Genomic DNA, 25159 nt, shown 5'->3' with positions numbered 1-25159 from the left:
AGTGATTCTCGCCCATCTGTCAAGGTACTAGCGGTTCTGACCCATTTGTTCCCCCACCTAATGACCCGATGATTCTACTCCTGTCACTCAAACACTCCCTCCTCCTATTGACAAAACGTCCAGGCAGCAATGGTACAACACTCCCCCTCAAGCTAAAGCTTAACTTTAGCTTGCTACAAGAAAACAATGTTTTGCTCCACAAAAAAAAAAAAAAAATGGAAAGGCAACTCAGAGATGCATTTGAAGTTGGATAAAATTGCTATAAATATAGCCTAGCCAGATAGCCTGATTAATCATCAGTCTGAGAGAAATTCATGGCAAACAATTGAACAAAGCAAGCTCCGTTCTTCTAAAATACTGCATTTGGAAGCTTCAAAACAATAATATTGGAGACTCAAAATATTTAAACTTGAATATGTTTCAAGGAGAGAGCGGCATGCTTCAAGGAGATAAAGGCACGAGCAGTACATCACATCATGAAAAGACTTGTAGAGGAGGACTGGAGACAGGTGCATGCATTCTCACGCAATAATGTAAGAACAAAACAAAACAGAAATAGCAGGTGAAGCTCCAACACCACAACTGCTTAACCTTCTTTTAGACTCAATCGCACCATGAACACTCATAATAATATACACATTCTACATAAAGTTTCCTTTCCAATCACAATTGACTCTGCACTCTCAAAACTGGTGCCATGTTGCTATAAAAACATCATGCAAGAATGAATGATGGGAAACCATCTTATGGCAAAAAGAATGGGTAACAATTATAGACCACCAAACCGGAAAAATCTTGTTCCCAAAAAGTGCAAGACACCAACTGCCAACCTAGATGCAATGAAGAAATGATGGACTGCGATGCAGCAAAGAGATAAAAACTACGAAGAAAGGATGGATTGTAAAGCAAGCTGTTGTTGTGGTTGCAAAGATGACCAAGTGGAGGCAAGGGTAGGTAGTGTTTGCTGCAGCTGTCTGAGTAAACTCACCATTCAACCAGCTGTTTGTTCTGTTGCAAGATCTTTACCAGCACATAAAACCTCAGCAAACACCGAGACAATTTTGGGAAGGTATTGATTGTTTGGGCCTAACAACTCACTGTCAGACCTTTCCGCCATTGAACAAAGTTGATCGTGAACAACTTTTGCCTCAATCAAATCATTTTTTATTGGCAGACAGTTCAGCCATGCTGGAACTACCTGAGCAGAATCAATACCGTCCCGGTGAAATCAGCAAATTTTTTCCAGAGCAGAAACTGCATTGTCATATGCCATTACATTATCTAAATGAAGTGCATTAGGATGTTGGATCACAACATTTAACCTCGATATGGAATTGGTTGAATCAACTGAAGAGAACAAGATAAATACAAATTATATCTCAAGTTATATACCAGAAGTTTGAGAATATGTTCCTGGAGGTGCAAGATACATTGTTTGAGGAAACTTTTCAATACCTAGAGAATTAAATGGAGATTGTTGGTGAAAGTGTTAAGAAGTTCTATTCAGATGTCATGCAAGAAATACTTCCTCAATCTTCATTTTCAGCCCCTGTAATGTCTGTAGAACAATATACTGGTGCTGGATTAACAAAGAAGTCATTTCAAGCTTCCAGGAAAATAACTATTAGGGCTTACACCAAGCAATCAACTGAGAACTCGAGTGTCAATCACGATATCAGTAATGATGCAGTGTATGCTGAATCATGTGGAAAACAATGTGTTGAGAGCGCAAAAGTTAAATCAAACCTTAGTAGTGATGAAAATCAACAAAATATGAAGATGGTTGCATCCAACACGGCCACTGAAGTTGCTTTATCAAAAACAGATACATGCATTTCATCACAATCATGTGAAATTGCCAATGTGAATCAAAATCATGAAGTTACTGTTTCTAAGACAGATTCTGCTGAAGTAACAAACTTTGCCTCTGTAGAAGATTGTTGCAATGAAAGTGAGAAATGACTGTATGAAGCCAAAAGATTGAAACATTGAAAAAAGTGGTGCTGCCGGCGGCATTTGCCGCCGCCGGCAGCGGTAGTGAAGCACAAAGACAGATCACAAAATCAGAACTTGCTCTGATACCATCTCAAGAATTAGAATAAAATTATATTTATTGAAACTTGAAATATATTGGTAATACATCAGATATATTTATACTAGATTACTAAACAACCAAATCCTATGATTACTCATATTTAACTAAATCCCTATTAGTACTCCTATATAACTGAATCCCTACTAGTACTCCTATTCAACTGAATCCCTATACTTGAGGGATATTAAACAGAAACATATTTTGACAATAATAATAACTGATAATATGGAAACTAATCTTAGGAGACAATATATGATACATTAAGATTAGAAATTGGTCCCACAAGATAAGCTTAGATACTCTTGTATAATATTATAAGATATTTTCTTATACTCTTAACACTCCCCCACAAGCTAAGGCTTACTAAGCTTTGAGCTTCTTTGGACAAATATATCCTTTAAAAGAGAAAAATAACTACCAATTTTCACGAAATGCACACAAACCAAATCGTGATGATATTAGTCCTTAGCATGAAACAACCAACTTAAGTGTGAGACAGGTGATGAATTTTTAGTGACTGGTGTCGGAGGCTCAACATTGGCGATGGTAGGCGGCGGGACTCGGGGCCGCTGCAAAATCAGCATTGGTGTTGTGGCAGTGTCTGAGTTTCTTTCGTCTAACTAATCAATAGAGAGAGGGGCAGTAACATGGACTAATCTTAGCCAAATGCCAACTCAATCTCTAAACTTGTACGAACCTAAAACTGAAAGTATATAAAGAACAAGTTGGAACATGTGCTTGTGGTATTTCGAAATCAATATTATGTCATATGCAAACTGAATTTTGAAATAGTTATGCAGAACCAAGTGTATACCTATGAATATGATCAACCACTGGTTATAGCTGAAGACAACAACTGACTAAAACCTTTGTGTCTTATGTGCTAGCTTTTGTTTTAAATTTCATTTTATACAAAGTATCTTATTTATTTTTGAGTTTGTGACTTGTGTCCCTGTGCAGTCTTTTGTTGACATTCCCGGTAATTCTTTATGTTTCCTGGTTGTAGGAGTTACCGTCGGAAATATATGAACTTGTATAAGATAAAGTTGGATTTTCTCCAACAAGAGCAGGTGGTTAATGAATTTCTTTGTTCCTTAAAACCCCACACGCTTGGATATATATTTTATAATATTTCTGTATATTTGCATTTATGTTGGCAAAAAAAGTGTTTTAGTGGTTACACGGTGTTGAAAATTATGTAAATAATGTCTCATTTCAATGTTAGTCTAAGACAATATTGGATTTACAGCGATAAGGATGACTGTGAGTTCTTTAGTATTTAATTAATTTATTTGTGTATATAATTCAGTTACATTGTGTAATTTGTTTACATGGATTTGAACATATGTCGCTTTTTTTTTCTTCCCTTAATTTGTAATATTGTACAACAAGAGGCAACCTTGTATCGTATTTACCTAATGCACTCGCTCATACACACAGAGATGCGTACATGTGTGCATTGCATGCAATATCACATTTTATACCCTTAAGAATATTTTTATGTTTCATTTCATATAAGGATATTTTAGCTGTGGATTTGAAGTTTCACAAACCCATCTTCTCTCCCCTGTAAATTCTAATATTGGCAGGGAGCCCACATTGAATACGGAAGGAGTTTTCACTCCTCCGTTCCTCCCTAGCGAAAACTGTTAGTTTTCCAGAAACATTTCACATTTCTTTCTCTTTCTCCCTTACCATCATCATAATAGTTTGTATGTTAGCTTTAACTTACTATAACAAAATTGTAAGTTCTGTTATAAGATTGCGTATCTGTTTATATTATACTATCTGTATAATAAATCAATGATAAAAAAATTCACATTCACTTTCTTTAAACTCTTCCATAATTTGTAATGGTATTACTTTCACTCTCTTATTGATGTTTATATTTGTGTTTTCTAGCCAGTTGATGATGATGTTCTGCAAGATTTGGAGCAAATGGAGAAGGAATCGGATCTTGATGATATTCTGAACTATCGATCTGCTGCAGAATCTGAGATGCAGGTAAGATTGCTGCAGTCATGGATGAATACTCGATAATGGAATATTTTATGTTATATCATGTACTTGAATTACCAATTTTGGGTAACTTAATGCATTTTTGAGGTGTATGATTTGGTTGATTGGTTCGTAAAGCTCTCGCTCTTATGTTCCTACAGGAATATCTTTCTAGGTATTCTACTCCTAACAATGGACGGATTCACACTGATATTTCTACAGATAAGTCAGGAAACGATGAACACACTAACAAATCACGAGGATGGTTGAATTGGCTATCTCGTGGCATGCTTGGTGCTGGTGGTACTGATGATTCAAGTCAATTTTCTGGGGTTGTGTCATACGATGTTAAGGTACATGTTTTCTATGATTTGTAAGCTACTTAATTATTTAGAGGGTAGGTCTATTTTTTGTGCTTGTTTTGGGTTGTACTTTGTTCTGCAGTTGCCTTTGGTGGGAACAATGATGTTTTCCATGTCCAGAATGTGTTTTGGGAATGTTGAGCCCCTCATTGGATTGTGATACGTTCTGAATAGCGGTTATAAGTGGGAGTTTCGTTCACTTTACAAGCTGATTTTGTGGGTTGAGTTAGATCTAACCCATTCAGGCCTGATTAGTGGTTCTAAATGGCTAACATCTCTCCCACAGAGGTCGGTTTTGTGGGGTTGAGTTAAGACCAACCCAAATTTTAAAATGGTATAAGAGTCTATTGAAGATTCGACATACCAGTATTCATAGATTCTCTTGGGTCAAACTCCATATGTCTTGTCTTGGGCCCTAGAGTTGTGTGTTGAGAGTCCTCCAGCAGATAGTGATATATATGATTAGAATAATGGTTATATGTAGAACACTGACCTTAGTAGATAGGGATATATATGACTAGAATAATGGTTATATGTAGAACTCTGACCTTATAACCCGGTTTAGTGGGCTGGGTTAGGTACAACCTAAATTCTAATTTGGTATGAGCCTATCCCATATCTGTGGATTAACCCATGATTTGACAACTATTGCAATAGAATCAATTATTGTGTGACAGAAGGAGTAATGGTTATAAATGTTAGCCTTTGATTAGGAGTTTAGGAGGGGAACAAAGGAGAGGGGGGAGGGATTTTGGAAAAAGGAAGGACTAGGAGGAAGTAGAAGAAAGGGAGGGTTTGGGAGGGTCTGTTTTCTTCATTGTACAAAATCTCCGTAATTAGAGGGAGCGAAGAAAATGAATTAGGGAAGGAATTTCAAGGGTTTTGATTAATTTTTCAAATTCTTTCCATGTTATAATTCTCTAAAATTTAAAAATATACTAATCCTAAACATTTTCTTATCATTCTCTAAAAAATTACTCTTTCAAATAAGGTGGAAGATATCTCTATATTTTTCTCTCTTCCCCTCCCCTTCAAACTCCTAAATGGAGCCTTAGGCATTTTGCACCATACTTGCAAGTTTTGTGGAGTTAAGTTAGACCCAACCTAAATACTAGAAGGAAAAATGCATTTGGATTTTTTTTATTACATATTCAAATGAAAATATGGTGTTTTATTTTGGTAATTACATGAAAATGTACTTGTTAAAATTCAGTGTATGTTTTAATTATTCCATGATTGTGCAACATCCTAGGTTAATTGTTAGTAGTCCTAGTCAATACAACTTCCTAGACATTGAATGTAATTATTGCAGCATCATTATAAATAAATGGTGTGTGATCTTGTTTGAGAGACACACAAGAAACACATAAATTACTCATATTTTTCAGTACTTTCTTTTGTTAGAATATCAATATCATTATTGTATCTGAGCTGATCTGAAAGTTTCTTAGACCATCTGTTAGGCATTGATATAATTCCATGGAGGGGGGAAAGAACTTGCGAGATCATGAATCTTTTCTATGACTTTTGTTGTGGTTACATAAGCAATGCACATGATAGTTTGTAGAGTTAGTTTACAATATAGCTACCTCTCTGAATAATTGTTACTTACAGAATCTCTAATTGACAGCTCACCACTAAGTGAAGTGTTCTTGTTGGGTACCGGGTTTGGGCTTAAGCCCAATGAATGTGCTGAATTGGGGAGTTTGTTAACGGTGTTCAAATCAAATCGTGGTTAATTCTGCAGTGTATTTTTAACGAGTTATGATACAATGTTATATTCATTAACCATCCACTTAATATAATTAACCATGTATTTGAACTGTGTTAACCATTAAATTTGTTGTCGAAATTCATTTGTCAAAATAACATAACTCATCAATTAATGATTGACGTTTTCTCACAGGACATTTCTGAAGCAACTGAATTTCATCCTCTGGTTTCATCCAATGTGGATGTGGCTACGAAGCATAAATTGTGCATATTTGCATCAAAGATTGAGATTCATGAGATTTCTGCAACTCTATTTAGCAAGTATGCTCTGTTCTTTATTTAGAGGCATTTTATGAAAATCCTTTTGTTGATAATTCTTAAGGTATAGTTTATATGTTTTTTGCTTCAGATGTGTGTTAGAGTACTCTCATATAAGTAGGTAGTATCTATTATACCATATAGGTTATAATGAGCAGACAGGTAGAGAGAGAATGGGTACAGAATCTAAGAAGTGAAAGGCTGAGTTCGAGAGAAATAATTATTTGGAGAGAACTAAAATATGAGATTCTTTATTAAACAATGATGTCAATGATACAATGTAGGTTTGATCTATTTATTGATTCAAAAGAGTCAAAACCATACTTTATTACAGTTGCTAACAGCTGTCAAGTGTCAACAACTAACTCTAACCACATCTTACTGAATATCAGCTGTATTACAAATGCTGACTCATCAAGAAAGTGCCCAACTAATACTTCATGCTGTTATACCCTACACTAATAGTCTAGAAGCAATAAAACCATTAACTCAAAGACGAGCAACACTTAGTTACTCTAAATCTAATATACTGTTTTTCTGTGAAATGTATTGTATCATTCAGATGCGAGCCTAACAGTGTCTGTTACATATATAGTTACTTTAAATACAACAATTCTTACTACCTAACTGGAAGGTAGTAAGAACTGTTAAAGTTTAGTTAGGAATCTTAATTAGATCTCTAACTATTCATGTAACACTCTGACAGAATCTGTTACAGGTTCATTCAGTTGCGATTTCTGGCTAGAGATTTTTCTTAGTTTCCTTTTTCTGTTCTCTGCTATTTTTTTATCAGCAGCCCTTGAATTCGATCATTTTGTTAATTAAATTCTTTTTAAGAAAAGGAGGTTATAATCTCAATATTTAAGAAGCCAGTAAATCTTGCATTCATTAACTCTTGTTCATTGTAATGATTGTATGTGTAAAATGAAATAAAATGATTGTAATGACTAGTATTGTGTACTAGTCTAATAAATGTGATTTTTTAATCTTCATCTTCAAGGAAGCATTGTAAAGGAATTGCAGAAATAGTTTTTGAAGGTGGAGTAGTTGAATCTAAGCTCTACAAAGGACATGGATATATTATCTCCAAATTCAAGTCTGGGAAAATGGTTGAGCCAAACAGCAAGGAAGTCTGCTTACAAATTAGACGGGTTTGTATCTTATATTTTCTTTAGCTTTGAGTTAATTAGACAAATCAACTTGCATTTTTTTTGGTCATCTTTTTATAATATAGACTTGCCCAACTTTCTCCTGAATGTTGATCTTGGTTTTGTCTTCTATTCTGTGATCCACCGTAACCTGCTCATCTTTGGTCCACTTAATATTTGCTTTGTTATAATTGTGCTGTACAACATTCACTACCATGGTGTGTTAGTCTTAAAGCTTTGGGCAGAGTACAGTATTCCTTTGTGTTAATAGAAAACCTTTGGTAATAAATTACACGTGGAGTTGTATATAAATAAAAATTAAATGTACATTCACCATGGTTGACTCCTACATGTACATTAATCTCCCCATCTGTTTCGAACGGAGATCTCAAATACCAAAATTGTGCAAATGGGGATATAAGAGTTTAGACCCCAATGCCAAAAACCTCAAGTATCTAGTTTTCCACTTTTCCTCCTTTTATGATTTCATGTAGAATTTATTTTGAAAAATTCGAAGTCGATTCTTTTGTCAATAAAAATCGAATCATATCTTTATTCACTAGTACGAAGATGTATTGAAGTTTTAAAGTAATGTATAATGCAAAGTAGTACATTATTATTGCCTTAACTTCCATAACTGGGATTGTACTGAAAATGTGAAATATTTGCTTTTATAAATGCATATTAAATGGCCAGCAGTTTTTTAATTCCAATATTCAATGACTATTGACACTGATGGTGATATCGCTTGATCTGCAGCCCATCGATGAAAAGAATATACTGGATTTTGTGGATCATTCATGCAGCATTCAAGTAAAATTTTCCTCTAACCAAGATATTGGCATGTCTGTAAAGGTATCGTGACTGTGTTTCAATGTGATACCAAGTTGATGTGCATAATGAGTGGCTAGCATTGATATGCTTGTGTAGGTATGCAAGTTTATAGCTGAAATGTTTTGTTGGCTTTTGTAGTATGTTTGATTTTTTCCCCAATCTTATGCTACAGGGAATGCTTCAACAACTTCAAGTGACATTTGATGCAAACATTTTATTGAATCTGTTGGAGTTTTATGGTTTTGTTACATCGTACAAATTTTATAATGAGAGGGTATGCGCCATTAATATTATCTGCTTCCTGCTTTTAAAATTTTTATAATGAGATTTTAAGCTTTATCAATATGGGATTGTTATGTATTATATACCTTTGTAACATAGATATGTGTGTGACTCTTACATGAAGTATTGGGTACAAGGCAATGCAAATTTGCACTAAGTATTGGATATGTTAGAATGTTAGAAAATATCTTATATTATCTTTTATATTATATTAGAGTGTCTTGAGTTATTCCCTAGGATCAATTTATAATCATAGAGATATCTTAGAATATCTCTCATTATTATTATGATATATTCCTAATTTAGGATTGAGTCTATGTTTCTCTATAAATAGAGATTAGTATTAAGTCTTTTGTAATCAAGTCAGCATTAAGCTATTATCAATAATGTTCAAACCCTTATTATTTTCTCTGCTCATTTTTTCTAAAATCCCACAACTTCAACATGGTATCTAGAGTCTATTTCGATCCTCCTTGAACAATTTTGCCGTTGTTCTGCTGCCGAGTTCCTAACAGTTAGGGAATATAATCATAGTTTCTCTTTTCCAACATTCCAACACGTTTCACTCGTTTTCCATTCAATTCGCTATTGCTGCCACTATTTTTAGAAATTTTTTCCTGTGAATAGCAGTCATCTCCAAATCAGATCATGCCTGAAAGCGCATCGCCAAAAGTCATCACACGCGCTCTCACACACTGCTAATCTCTCATGCGAGTAGATTTGCCGCCGTCTGCTGCCTGTCGTCGCTGCTGCCCCGTCTGCTACTGCCGCCGCTGCCATCTGCTGCTGCTGTCTGCCGTCTCTGCTGGAAAAGTTTTCCGAAACAACCATTGTCTCTCCTGTTTTGGATGCATTTTCTCACTCCGCTGATCGATCATGGCTTCGTTTCATTAGAGTCGCGCTGCTTCCTCTTTGGTGTTTGTCATGCAATTTAGTTCTTACTAATAGATTATAATAGTGACTTCTATTAACCGACGATCATTCCGGTGATGTCCCTTTTCCCGCAGATGAATCATATTAGTGATGACTTCTTTTTTCATTGATGATCATTCTTACAATGTCTTTTATTTTCATGACTCACACTTTAGCATGACAATTTGTTCCAGATGCACTGGCCCCATCTTTGTCCCAGATGTACTGGCCTTGCCTTTCTTTCCTTGAAGCACGCCTCTCCAATATTATTCGTTTGAAGCTTCCAAATGCAGTTTTTAGAAAAACGAACCTTGCTTTGTTCAATTGCTTGCCATGAATTTCTCTCAGGCTGATGATCATATCGGCTATCTGGCTAGGCTATATTTATAGCAATTTTCTCTGACTTCACCTGCATCTCTGAGTTGCTTTTCCATCCTTTTTATTATTTTGCAGAGCAAAACATTATGTCTTGTAACAAGCTAAAACTTAGTAAGCTTTAGCTTGAGGGGGAGTGTTAGAATATTAGAAAATATCTTATAATATCTTTTATATTATATTAGAGTATCTTGAGTTATTTCCTAGGATCAATTTATAATCATAGAGATATGTTAGAATGTCTCATTATTATTATGATATATTCCTAATTTAGGATTGAGTCTATGTTTCTTTATAAATAGAGATTAATATTAAGTCTTTTGTAATCAAGTTAGCATTAAGCTATTATCAATAATATTCAAACCCTTATTATTTTCTCTCCTCATTTTCTCTAAAATCCCACAACTTCAACATGATACATAAGAGTACACACTAGCCCTAACTTATACAGAAGTAGGGAAACAAATCATGATAACAACTAAGAAATATAGGATCTAATTCATAGAGATGAGTGGAGATATTGTAGATATTTTCTAATTGTGTGAAGCTGTTATATCTGTCAAACTGCAGGTGCTGTTGTCATTGAATGGAATTGAAAATGACACGACTCGACTCTTATCCAAAGCAGAGTAAGCTATTCTTTGAGAATCACTACAGACATCACTATCATGTCATATCGTATCATATCATATCTTGAATAGTAGTTGTAACTAGTGGATTTCATCCAATCTGCAGATATGTTGGTGTGAACCATGGAAGAGTAGTGTGGGATGTTTCTGTATTTGGCGTTTCTGTTAACTTTCCATGGAGAAATACAGCATCAGAGTGTAGCAACATGGTAACTCCTCTATATACTTGACAAATGTATTGTATATGTCCATTATTATTTGATGACTTCAATCTATATTAAGTGTTTTATTTAACTTAGGGGCACTTATATTGGTGTGGTGTTGTCAAAAACAGTTAAACTGTTCATGCGTCATTTAGTATATTTTATTGGAGTTTGTTAAACATGTTAAATATTAGGATGATGTTCGTGACCTACTTTTTTCTGTGCCTTGTGATTGATTTTTTTAGGTGGTTAATCTTTCTAGCCCAGGATTTGGTAACTTTTTTGTACCATGATTATTTACTTGTTTTTGTTGTATCTAGCTTTCTCTATTGTGGTGGCTTTATCATACTTTTTTAATAAAATCAGATTGACATGTGTTATAAATGTAAATTGATTTAAAGAGAAAGAAAATGAGAGAAAACTGTGTAGCTGAATAATTCTGTAAAAATTGATATTGAATATTCTAAATGGATTACAAGGGGTGATCTCCATTTATATGTAGAGATCAGTTTGTTACAAAGATATATGATTTAGCTAATTGACTTTAACTAACAGAAGATTCTAGAAGCTGAATCAGTTAGAACTGACAGCTGGCATAACTGCTTAATATGCTGATCTTATTTTTCATCCTATATACACTTGATACACTATATACACTTGATATGCTGATCTTATTTTTCTACTGATAGGATATCTGGAGTAGGTGTAGGGATAGATATAATTTATTGTTCTTATCCCTATATCGAAGGGATTTTGATTGTAATCTTATTATACATAAGGCTGAGGGTTACTCCGATTTACCCCGTTTCTGTTATGTAAATATTTCGTATATAGCTTTCTGATTGCAATTCAAATTAGTTAGATATAGGTTCTTGCTCATATCTATAATCAAGAGATCTTGATTGTAATCTAATTGTTATAAATACACAAGGTTGAAAACTTGAAGGTTAATATCTCAAGCAATTCAAACCAATCTTATTCTCAAAGTTTTAATTTTTATATCACAATTTTTTTCTCAATTGTGCTTTTTTTTGCATTTTATTCTTCTAATTATATATTTTTCCTCTCAGGTAATTAAGTCAAGGTCTTTGTGCTTTAAGTCCAAAATTGGTCCTGAATCTTTTTTCTCAGTTGTCGGGGATCAACCTTACTTCCTGAAGAACTTTACAAATACAATATCCACATCTAAGGATTGTTTAGGTGTCCGACTACAAGATCTTTACAATTACATTGATGTTAAACTCAACAATTTAAAGGTCTGGTTCTTGATCCATACAATTTTTAGTGATTTATATGTTTGTAATCTATCCTGATACATGTAACCTTGGAATAGTTTCTTATTGCAGATCACGATTGTGAATTCTGACCAGTCACAAAAGCTTTCTATTCTTGAGAAATTTAGTGCTTCATTATTCATGGCTTTCTGTGTCATCCCTGATGAGTCCATTTTGAAGCAGTTAGAGGTGATTAGCAGATTATATATTGATTATACTTGCTATTTCTTTATTGAATTGATATGATTATGTTTCCAAATAGTAGATTCATAGTTGTGAGCCTTTAGTCCCTAAAACTTTGTGATCTTTCAATTTCAAGTTCGATTTCAGTTCTTAACAAAAGGTAACCATAGTGTACCTTATCCAAGGCACAAGCTGCCAACTCAGTTTCATCTGTCCATTAACTCTATTTGATTATATTGAGGTGTCCCAAAGGAATGTTGTAGAACTAGCAATTAAGAAAGAAGAGAAACTTTGCTTTGAAAATGTGAGGTTTTATCATCATATTTTATTGGGCTAAATAAGTTTTTAGTCCCTATAAAGTTTCAAAATTTCGTTTTTAGTCCCTGTAAAAAAATCACATTTTTTAGTTCCTAAAAATTATTCTACAAGCTGTGTTAGTCCTTCTTTGGACGAAACATCCTTCAACTTTTAAATTTTTGAACGGTTTTTGTAAGTATGTTTATACCATTATTAAAACTTCATTCACACAAATTGAAATTTTTTTAAATTTAGATGAATTAAATATGAATTTTTTAAATGTCATACATTTAAGATAAAAGCACTGAAAATATGGACTTTTTTTGTGTTGTAAACGTTTCTTCAAAAAAAATCATTCAAAAATATATGTTGATGTTCCAGCATGGACTAAAACTATTTGCATAACAATTTTGTAGGAACTAAAAAATGTGATTTTTTAATGGAGGAAAAGTGGGGGTAAGGAAACTTAGGCATGATGCAGAAGAGCACCTAGTTGGAGAAGAAGGAAGAGTGAGAAAGAGAAGGCTAATAAAGAAAAACACCTTAATGTAGAAAATGATAACTAATGGTGAAAATCTTTTGCAACCAATGTGGCCTGGTACTTATTAATTGTCATTAGCATATTTTTTTATGCGAAAAACCCATTTGTAGACAATGGGTTTGTGATGAAAGGGGATAAAACCAATGTCCATGTGTTGTTCCTTTCTAGAAGAGAAAATTCTTCTTGGATAGCAGACAGTCATTTTGTGGAAGGCCTGTTTTACATTATTAGGTCCCAATTGAGTTGGAAGAGAAGTGGGGCTAGGCAAGAAGACACAGAGATCACCTTGTTGGAGAAGAAGAAAAAGAGGGAAAAAGAGGGAAAAAGAGAGTCAGGAGCGGTAGATATGTGTAAAAAAGGTTAAATAATCCAACTACAATAGGAGTCTATGGTGAGACTAGATAAAATTAAGGAACTAGTGGAATAGAGACAGGTGGATGTTTTTGCAGACAGGGAAATAGATCCTTATCATAATAGTGTTTCGCATTAAAAATTACATCCTTGAGAGATGTAGATTATTCTTCCTCGTGTCTTATTTATATGAAACCATAGACTAAATCACAAATACCAAGGAAGCCCATTCAAAGGAGTTAATGGTACTTTTTTCAAAAATATTTTTGAACACTTGACAAAATGAAACCCACTTGCATGGGAAAATGTATTTCTAGGTAAAATGTAGCTCACAACAAAATAGGGTTATAAAAGGAATTTCAACAATTACTCACTTAAAATCTGTGCTATGTTTCTTGTATTTAGGACCAAGAGAATTACTTAATTGTCTCTTTTAAATTGAACCCGAGGCAGTGCCATCAAAGAGACATTTATAACCTTTATGAGATGTGAAGTTGCCAAAAAAGACCCATTCTTTAGACCTGATATGCCTTTTGTTTTTGTTGTACGATAAAGAGGAAATTAGGTGTAGCCAAAGATACTTAATAAATTGTAATGCAATCTAGCGATTGATGAAATAATTTAGAAAAATGAATTTCTTAGTTGCGAGATGATTTAAGAAGTCCATTAATGTGATATACAGGTAAATAAAGTTTGTCCCCAAAACTTTTAGGATGAAAAGGCATGACCAATGACATCTAGGCCTAATTTAACGAGGTGTGTGTGTGTTTGCTATTGACTTCCCTAAATCATTTAGTTATTTCGCGAACGGCCGAAACTTCTCCCCCAATCAATTTGAAGTGCTTTGAGGAAATTATATAAATGCTATTCTACTATAGTTTTGAACTCGCCAAAAACAATAAATGCTTCACAATTGGATTTTGATAAATAGATCTAGGGTGGACATGATTAGGCACCACAGACTATATTGTATGATGGAAGGTATAATCTATTTACAGCTCACATATCTCCTACACAGGGTATTTTCTTTTTTTGTCTTCTCCCTTTTGATTAACAATTTTTTTTTATTCCAGGTTTATGTGCTCATAGAATCACTGAAAGCACACTTCTCCCCTTCAGTATATGGTGCATTCATTGAATTGGGCACTTATCTGGACTCACTGCTTGTAAGGGGTGAATCTGAATTGAACTGTGTTCATCCTCCTAATATTGTTTCGGATAAGTCGACATATTCTACTTTTGGTATATCCATTATTTCAAGACTAGGTTCAGTCGATCTAGAAGTTGACCTTGAAAATAGAGGAGATAACAGCTCTGTGCTCATGATTTCTATGCAAGATATTTATGTACGGTATGTTCTCAATTGTCTCTCTTTTGCATGCTTTGGACTATTTCCATTGTGATGTCAAAAATGCTTTTTGAAGAATCACTTCATATCCTCACCTTTTTATGTTGTAATTATTGAAACTTGCAATTTGTTTCCTGTGTATATTATGTTTGGTTGGACTGTTTTAGTAGATGTCATTTAGTATTTATTTTTGGTAAGAATACATGATTGTGGATAACAGATTTGTCTTTACAAGTTTTTACTGCACAGTCTCCATATGGCGTCATTTATTGAGTCGGGAGACTAGGATTTATCTGCATCTGCATTATCCGGTTGAAACTTGTTGGAATAAAATAAAAATAAAGGCTTCAATGGCTTAGGGTGACAATTGTTGGAGAAGACTTGTTTTATTGAAGAGTTGGTTCTCATGGTGGGAGTCACAAGAATGATAAGGCAAATGAATTAACTTCTTTCGAAGGAAAATACTACTAGGATGACAAAATTATAAGAGATTTTCTCTGTATTGATGTAGGAGAGAAGAACTGCTGTATTGCATTAAAATATGTGCAATGTTATTAGTATATGCACATGCTTAGTTCAGTTATATTGCAGTAAGTTATGTGCAATGTAATTAGTATATATATTGTAACATTTCAGTTTCATACGTTCTCTCAGCTTATCCCTCTACTTTTTACCGATTGTCGTCTTCCTTGGTTGTAGTTCATTAACTTCTAAAGCCATGCTCAAAATCTAAGATCTGTAGGAGTGTGTGCCACAACCTTTCGGTTTTTGCTCCTTCATTTATAAGACTAAATTTCCTCTTCAGATGGTACAATTCCCGGATGCGAGTCTCTTATCATCAACTATGTTGTCAATAGCCCCTTTTAGCGCCGCTAGCACGGCGGCATGTGGCAGTTGTTGGCCGCCCCCTCACGCAGCATACCCTCTCAGCATGGAGTAGCAGTTGTGGCAGCCGCATTGACAGCTGCTTTCACATCTTAGTTCGTGTGTTTTGCGGCGCTTTTGTTGCACGATAGGTTTGTGAAGAAGAAAGGGGGAAGGAAAATCCAAAAAAATATGGAAAATCTGGAATTTTTCACAATTTCTATTAGTATTCCTCCTCCCAAATCCTCTCCATATGCTTTTCTGACTATCTCTGCATTTCTATCCAACTCTTGCGTTTTCCGGCAAGGCAACTCTTGCATTTGTTGCCGGTAAGGCCAGCTCTTGTGTTTGCTACTAGTTTAGGCCAGCTCTAAGTCTTGGTTTGGGGCTGGAGTACTATTCATAATACACAAACTGTCTTTGTACTTCGACCTAAAATTTGCAAGTTTATACAGATCCTTTTTTATTTTTTTTCTCTCTCTTCATTCTGCAGGTTTATACAAATTGTTCTAGCTAAAATAATAATACGTTGTTATATATCAAAATTGTACAATATAAATGAAAAAGTATATATAACTTTTTTTATTCAAACACGATTTTACTTAGTAGACCCAATAGACCTAATAAAGAATAAACAAATATTTGATGCATCTATACGACCACTTACTGAGCCGTTAGAAGCCTCATTTCATATGAATGATCTTTGTAATTTGCACTATCTCCTCGGTCTTGGGGGTTGATTATACCTCTAAGCAATGTTGTCAAGATCGAGATCTTGATTAAGATTGGGAGGGGGAAGCAAGATCGCAACTAAGATTAAGAGATTCTACAAAAAAATTATGAAGGATCAGGAAGGGATAGCAAGATTGTAAAACACCAGATCGCAACTGAGTTTGGAAGATCCTACCCAATTGAAAATAATAAACAAAACATATAGTGCATTAGTTCAAAGTCTTGATTAAAAAAATAGAACAACCAAGTCTGCAAAATAAACTCCTTGTTAGAATATTAAAAAATATTTTATAATATCTATTATGAGAATATTAGAGTATTTTGAGTTATTTCCTATAATCAATTGATAGTTAAAGAGATATCTTATAATATCTCTCATTATTATTATGATTTGTTCCTGATTTAAGATTGAGTCTATGTTTCTCTATAAATAGAGATTAGTATTGAGTCTTTTGTAATCAAGTTAGCATAAAGTTATTATCAATAATATTCAAACTCCTATTATTTTCTCTCATTATTTTTTCTAAAATCCCACAACTTCAACATGGTATCTAAAGCCAATTTTGATCCTCCTTGAACAATCCCACCTCTATTCCATTGCCGAGTTCCTAACAGTTTTGGGATATAATCTTAGTTTCTTGTTTCCAATGTGATCATTCATTTTTCAAACCACTGCTGTGAAACATTCCGAGACTGGTTTCACTTGTTTTCTTTTCAGTTCGCTACTGTCTTCGTCAACGTCACTGTTTACGATGACTTTTTCAGCAAAAGACCACTCCATCAGCTTCGTCTCTTCCAGATCAACCCACACTTCAAAGGGCGTTTCTGTAAGCCACCACACTTGCCTCATCGTCCACCGCCGCTAGATCCATGTGTCTTTGCGCTTCCCCGCGCGTGATGGTGCGTCTGACAACTGTTTAAGAGAGAACGCTTTCATTGAACTCGCCTCGGTTTCTTGGTTCTATATTTGCCATCGTATTCTAGTTTCGGACTACGGTTACACCTGCTACCTCAAAGACCCGCCGTTTGTTGCTATCTGCTGTCGCTGCTGAAAAAGTTTTTCGGCAAGTTTTCCAACACAACTATTTCCATTGTGTGCATAATCTCTCAATTTACGCAACTCATATTTTTTAGCCAAAAGTTGCTCTCCGAATGCTCATGTGCCTCCAAGATCCGCTGTGTTTATTCCACGCATCGCCGCCAACAGCCTCAGGCTGAGGCGCGTCTGTCTGTCTTCCGGCACGGTGTTTCAATCGTCTAGATTGAGTTTTCCTTCCTTGTTTCATATCTGCTTTGTTTTTTCTTTTGAGCCACATGTATACAGTTTGACAATTTGTCCTAGATACACTGGCCCCATCTTTGTCGAAGATGTATTGGCCTTGCCTTTATCTCTCTAAAGCATGCCTCTCTCCTTGAAGCAAGTTCAAATTTAAATATTTTGAGTCTCTGATATTATTGGTTTGAAGCTTCCAAATGCAGTATTTTAGAAGGACGGATCTTGCTTTGTTTAATTGCTTGCCATGAATTTATCTTAGGCTGATGATAAATTCGGCTATTTGACTAGGCTATATTTATAGAAATCTCTTCGACATCAACGGCATCCCTGAGTTGGCTTTCCATCCACTTTATTCTTTTGTAGAGCAATACATTGTTTTCTTGTAATAAGTTAAAGCTTAGTAAGCTTTAGGGTTTAGTAAACTTTAGCTTGAGGGGGGAGTGTTAGAATATTAGAAAATATCTTATATATCTATTATATTATATTAGAGTATCTGGAGTTATTTTCTATGATCAATTTATAATCATAGAGATATCTGAATATCTCTCATTATTATTATAATTTGTTCTTGATTTAGGATTGAGTCTATGTTTCTCTATAAATAGAGATTAGTATTGAGTTTTTTGTAATCAAGTTAGCATAAAGTTATTATAAAAAATATTTAAATCCTTATTATTTTCTCTCCTCCTTTTCTCTAAAATCTCACAACTTCAACACTACTGAAAGCTTAAACATAAAACAACTTAGTCCAAGAAAGAAAATACTTAAAGCCTAGTAGAAATCATCACATATTCGTGATCGTGAGCGGAAGAGAGAAAGACTGAGGGAAACTTATGAGTTTAAATGAGTAATTTTTTTTAAAAAAAAAAGGGTTTTTTTACCCTTTAAAAGCAGTTGGGTCACGCATGACCTGGGTTCAAAATCTAAAACGGGCCTTACGATCTTTCTTTAACTCATGCAATTATGCGATCGTTCTACGATTATAATTTCCATCTTGCATGATCTTGCTTCATATGCGATTTTAAGTAGAATCTAGATCGTATGGGTTCGGTAAAATCGTAAAATCCGACGATTTAAATCGTGATTTTGATAATATTGCCTCCATGGGATTCTTCCTACATCAGCACAAGTACACCAAGGATTTAATCTCTTTGGCCTGTCTTTAGGCAGAACCTCAGGTGGATTCTCCTCTAGAGGTTAATGTTCAATATCGTCATGATGACGGTGATCTATTGCCCGATCCTCTTATTATTTTGTCAGCTCATGGGTAGTTTTAATTACTGAACTATTACACGCCTTTGCATCATTTGCAGTTCAACAAGTAAGTTAATTAATGCTCTCACCTCGCCACCGGCATTTGGGCTGTTGTTCCTGGCATAATTCAATACTTTAAAGACATCTCTCAATGAAGTCTATTCTTTCCCACTTGGTCAGTCCTTGACTTGATTGTTTATAGTGATGCTGATTGAGCATGATGTCTGGTACTCATAGTTCTGCATTGATTTCTATGCTGACAATATAAGTGTTATTCAAACTGCTGCCAATCTAATTTTTCATTAGCGCACAAAACATATTGAAGTGAATTGTCATTCTATTCAGGAGGTCTATGATGATCATGTTATCTGTCTACCTCATATCAACACCCAATTACAAATTGCGGATATTCTTACCAACATTGTGCCTCACCCGCACATTAGTAAATTGATGCTTCTTGACCAGCCACATCAATTTGAGGGGGTTGTTAGTCAGGGGTTGATGCGTTTCCTGTTATTGCTGAATAAAATAAGAAAAAGAGAGAGGTAGATGGAGGGGAGGAGAGGGAATATTTTTAAGTTTCTGTGTTTGGTTCGATTTTTAAGAGAGGAGGGAGTCAAAATCTCTCATAGAACTCATTTTGCTCTCCCTGTATTTTGGAGGGGAGGGGAGGGAACCAAAACAACATAAAAACCGTTTAAAATCCCTCCCCTCCCCTTGACCAAAATACAAAACCATAAAAAATCTCTTTCGTCCCCTCCTCTCCATCGAATACCTGAATATACTGTTTTCATTCAAATAAAGAATCAGTATTGTCCTCACCTCATGTCTGTACATACAGCACACATCACTCAAACATTTACTTTATATGGTGTCCCTATAAGCAATGAGGAACATTATGTTGAATAATTGTACATGTTTTTCAATCAAGTGTTGATTCTTTCTTTCAACAAACCCATTCTGGTTGTGGTGTGTGAGCCCATGACATCTGATAAGAATATCCTGTCAAGTAAATAATGATTGAAATTGGGAGCATGAATAAATTTAAATTTTTGTTGGGACATTGGAAATTACTGATGTCTGCTAAATAATTTTTTTTGCATTTTGTAGGTATGCTTCTGCTGATTTTGACGAGTTATTTATCAGCATGAAATCTTTGATGATCTGTGCTTATAAAGTTAAGGATGAAAAAGACGGATGTGTTGTGCTTTTATCAGGGAGTTTATCATCTCCTAGTGTTTCAGTCCCAGGACATTCTTTTCCTGAACCACGTATTGAATTTGATCAATTTTCTGATGCAGCTATGTTGGCTGATGCATGTTTTTCAATGCACTATGAATCTCCTAGAACTGATTTAGTATGTCACAATTGTTTTATTTATCTAAATAAAGCTGATATCCACTGCTACGCACACATTGTTGGACTGCTTGTCGGGTTCTTTCGTAGGTTGTCTGCATATAGTACCTGTTATGAGAAACCCTCTGCAGGTAATACTGCTAATATCTCAAAAACCTTCTCAAGCTTTGGGTTGCAAAAGTTTGGATTCTCAAACTATTTTGAAGCTGGTTCAACTGATTCTGCATGCATTCCATTTGATTGCTTTCCGTTTGTTACAATTTACAATTCTGGTCCTCTTGGTAATCTAGAGAGCTCACTCATATATGCAATTCCAGAGTGGAGAAAATATTTTACTCTGAGGGACAAAAAAATAACTAGTCCCAAATGTTTCCATGATTCTTCCTCAAAATGCAAGTGTGATTTCAGATACTTTCTTGAATCTGGGATTGCCAGAACCTCCAATAATTTTTCGATTGAGTTGCACCTGTATGGAATTAGAGCCCATTTTCATGACTCATCATGCATAATTGGATCAATCATGGTGCCTACATGCAAATCTTCCCTATTATTTTGTGATGACAGCATGGACATATTGTGTTCTACTGAAGGATTGGTTCTTACGTCATCTTGGGGGCCTAACAATTTTCAGGATTATCTATGGGGTCCTTCTACTGCAGATTTATCCCCTGTTTTAAATGTAAGGGTCAGGAAAGCACAAAGCATATCTTCAACTGTTAATTTAGAAGTATGCATCGGCATTCAGCATGTGTACTGCATGTTGCCCTCTGAATATCTCTCCATCATCATTGGTTACTTTTCACTCTCTGATTGGGGTGGTTATCCCAGTGATCAGTTTTCCTATGATGCACAAGGTGATATAGCTCTAAAAGATGACATGAGGATTACATACAAGTTTGAAATCTTGGATTCTGATCTTATTTTGCCTGTGGAAAGTAATGAACATCAATTTTTGAAGGTTCAATTGCCACAACTTTATTGTTGTTTCATTGAGAATTCTGGTTTTAATGATGTATTGAAGAACATCCCGACGGAATGTTTGGTTCCTGTTCATAAGCTCGCCAAAATAAATAACTGTCTAAATATATTTGGTCGAGATTTGAACGTGTCATTCATTTTCTACATGAATGACATACTTGGCTTAGCAACAGATGAGCAGAATACAGAATTTGTAGCAAGTTCTGTAGTTGCACCCATGAATGCTGATGTTTGGGTCAGAATTCCATGTGGAAGTGAATCTAATAGCAAAAGCTCTGCATCGATATGTTTGATGGCATGCATTCGCAGTTGTTATATTATTGCTGAGGGTTTGACTTCTACATATTTTGATTATCTTTTTCTTGCTCATTTATTTTTTTATATTATTTGATTCTGTAATTGTACTCATGAAATTTTTTTCTGTAAACAGATAGCCACTTTTTCGATGGATGTATGGCTATACGGGATGTTATTGAGGAATTCTCTTCAGTTGAAGATCAATTCAAATGTTTCAAGTCTGATGTTGTGCAATTTCTTCATTCCAAGAGAAGCTTAAAGTCATCTGGAGCAACTTCTTCAACTCCAATGGCGTCGGCCATTATATCAACAGAAGTCAAATGTTGCACTCAATCATTGTCCATAAACCTCTGTCATAAACACGAAGGTTTTGAGAAACCAATAAGCAAGTGTGATTTGAAGTTTATTTGTTCAGCATCCTTAGTTGACGATTCCTTGGTTTGGTTGGATTTGCAGTTCTCTACATTGGTGTTTTACTCTTCATACGGTTCTGTCTTGGCAAAATGTGCTTCAACTAGGGAGTCTACGTTTGTACTTTGCATCTGTTTTTCTATATCTATTGACCATATTAATGAGCTCAGTCTTTGTCTACCGTCTCTTGATATTTGGCTTCATTTGTCTGAGTGGACCCAGATTGTTAATTTTCTGAATCATCTCTGTTTACCTTTGGACAAAAGTCCTATGCATGCAGCATCTGAGAGTTTGTCTGTAGATACTGGCATTTCTGCAAAAAAAGCAGAAGCAGAAGATGAATCTAGTTTCCTTGATTCTGAGAGTACCTCAATACCTTTTACAACTCAGGAGACTGAGAATGCTGTCTTAATGATTATTAAGTCGGAAAATGTCTGTATCACTTTTCACATCCCCATCTGGACCAGTGAAGAACCATATGTGGAACTTCAGCGTGCTGAAAGTCTAAACCTGACAACTCTAAGTTTATCCTCTGATATTGTTGAAGAAAAGGATGCAGAGTTTCTTACTGTTTCTGTCAAAGTGAAAGATATTGAATTAGTTATAAGTGGCAGGGATATCCAACTGAAGTCCAATATGGAAAGATTGAGCAGTGTAATAGTATTCGTTGCCAATGCAAATCATACATCTTTGCCACTTCTTGATATAATCCAGGTTCATGTGGATGTTGTCTTCAGTAGAAGTCAGATAGACAACAGCACACTCAAAGTGGAGCTTATATGTGATCATTCTGATCTATGGCTTTCGCATCCTGCATTCCATTTATGGGGTGCTTTAAAATTCGATGTTCCTAAATCTGGATCTGCTCAATATTCAATGGGAGACATTTCTTTCAAATTCCAAATGCGGAAGGTTTCGGTTCTAATAACAGATGGAAAGGTATGTTATTACTGTTTCATTTTTGTAATTTCTGTAAATCCTCTGTCTAGTAAGACAACACAAGGTTGTATTTATAATAAAAACAAGTTGTTGCTAATTCTAATCCCATTAGCAACTAACTACACGAGCATATTTTACTTGTGACTTGTTAGAATATTAGAAAATATCTTATCCTATTTTTTATATTATATTAGAGTATGTTGAGTTATTTCTTAGAATCAATTTATAATCATAGACATATCTTAAAATATCTCTGATTATTATTATGATTTGTTCCTGATTTATGATTGAATCTATGTTTCTCTATAAATATAGATTAGTATTGAGTCTTTTGTAATCAAATTAGCATAAAGCTATTATCAATAATATTCAAACCCTTATTATTTTCTCCCCTCTTTTTATCTATCCCACAACTTCAACATGGTATCTAGAGCTTATTTTGATCTGCTTTGAGCTGTTTCGACACTATTCCGCTCTGAGTTACCAAAAGTTTGGTAATGAATCATCATTTTTTCTTTTTCAATTTGATCTCTTGATCAATTTTCATACTTTTCCAGCTTTTTTCAGCGAGCCTCCTAAACAACCGTTATTTGTTTTTGTCGAACCTTTTCTGTCCAGATCCACTGTCACCGTCGTCACCCTTGTTTCCGACTGCTTTTCCAGAGAACAATTTCTCCACCAGCTTCATTCTATCTAGATCGGCCCTCGCCCGAAAATCTGTCGCCGAAAACCATCACACACACTCTCATGCGCTGCTACTCTCTCTCTCTAAAATAGATTCAAGTTTAAATATTTTGGGTCTCTAGTATAATTAGTTTGATGCTTCTAACTGCAGTTTTTAGAAGAACAGACTTTGTTTTGTTCAATTGCTTGCCATGAATTTCTCTCATGCTGATAATCATTCCAACTATCTTGCTAAGCTATATTTATAGCAATTCTCTCCGACTTCACTTGCATCCCTAAGTTGACTTCACCTGCATTATTTTCTTGGAACAAACTAAAGTTTAGTAAGGTTTAGCTTGGATGATGTTATAATATTAGAAAATATCTTATAATATCTTTTATATTATATTAGAGTATCTTGAGTTATTTCCTAGGATCAATTTATAATTATAGAGATATCTTAGAATACCTCATTATTATAATGATTTGTTCTTGATTTAGGATTGAGTATATGTTTCTCTATAAATAGAGATTAGTATTGAGTCTTTTGTAATCATGTTAGCATAAATTATTATCAATAATATTTAAATCCTTATTATTTTCTCCCTTCCTTTTATCTAAAATCCCACAACTTCAACACTAATTCTAACATCATACTTAACATGTGACTAATTCTAACAATGTTCAACCTATTTGACTTTATTATTCTTGTTCTGTCACTTTCTCATTCATTATAATTTTATTTTTTTGTGTTTTCTGGTGTATCATTGTCAAATATTTTTCTTATACATGATCAAATATACCTTAAGAACAGTGGGCCAACCTGTAATGGCAGTGGAAGCTCTAAAATAAGAACTATGTGAAACTAGTATGCAAAATTTTACTCAACTTTTGGGGAACTCATCAGCAGAATAGTTTTGAGACTCAAACAGGTCACAGAGGATGGCAGTGCTCTAATACTGTTTTGAAATTATGGATTGTAGATAAAATACGAAGGATGTGATTATTTATATGGATACAAAACTTCTAATCCTAAATAAATAGGGAAATCGAGGATGAAAAATCATAATTAATTAATATGGAAGGTAATCTTAGGATGGGTTATTCAGACGAATACAGAATGGCCAACGCGCACAACAATGCCATTGGTGTGAGTGGGTTTTTAGGATTGTTGTCTGAATGAAATTTATTTAAGAATATATTAAAATAGAAAAACCGTTGACTGAACGTTGATAAAGAAGAAAGTATTTTGATTCATCACATTGTTTCTGTTTTATTATTAAAAATATCTTTCAAGTATAGGGATTCGGTTGTTTAGGAATATTAGTAGAGATTTAGTTATATATGAGTATTAATAGGATTTGGTTGTATAGTGTTATATGTTTTAATTATTCTTTGATTGTGCAACATCTTAGGCTAATTGTTAGAAGTCTTAGTCAATACAATTTCCTAGGCATCGAATGTAATTATTGCAGCATCATTATAAATAAGGTGTGTGATCTCATTAGAGAAACAAGAAACACAAC

The 25159-nt window shown here is 34.5% G+C and overlaps 1 protein-coding gene across 1 annotated transcript in view; it reads left to right on the top strand.

Moving 5' to 3' along the window:
- Nucleotides 1-25159, top strand: part of LOC101509905 (uncharacterized) — a 58915-nt gene that overhangs the window by 19510 nt on the left and 14246 nt on the right. Inside the window, 17 exon segments of the mRNA XM_073364603.1 lie at nucleotides 3102-3165; nucleotides 3998-4099; nucleotides 4255-4446; nucleotides 6362-6489; nucleotides 7487-7637; nucleotides 8394-8489; nucleotides 8641-8742; nucleotides 10608-10666; nucleotides 10773-10875; nucleotides 11940-12125; nucleotides 12216-12332; nucleotides 14589-14866; nucleotides 15084-15216; nucleotides 15669-15746; nucleotides 15845-16056; nucleotides 20100-21652; nucleotides 21754-22970. Coding sequence (XP_073220704.1) covers nucleotides 3102-3165; nucleotides 3998-4099; nucleotides 4255-4446; nucleotides 6362-6489; nucleotides 7487-7637; nucleotides 8394-8489; nucleotides 8641-8742; nucleotides 10608-10666; nucleotides 10773-10875; nucleotides 11940-12125; nucleotides 12216-12332; nucleotides 14589-14866; nucleotides 15084-15216; nucleotides 15669-15746; nucleotides 15845-16056; nucleotides 20100-21652; nucleotides 21754-22970 — 4771 coding nt within the window.

The sequence above is a fragment of the Cicer arietinum genome, chromosome 8, assembly GCF_000331145.2.
Source record: "Cicer arietinum cultivar CDC Frontier isolate Library 1 chromosome 8, Cicar.CDCFrontier_v2.0, whole genome shotgun sequence".
NCBI lineage: Eukaryota > Viridiplantae > Streptophyta > Magnoliopsida > Fabales > Fabaceae > Cicer > Cicer arietinum.
Note: the sequence above shows the minus strand (reverse complement) of the source record. Positions and strands in the feature narration are given on the sequence as shown.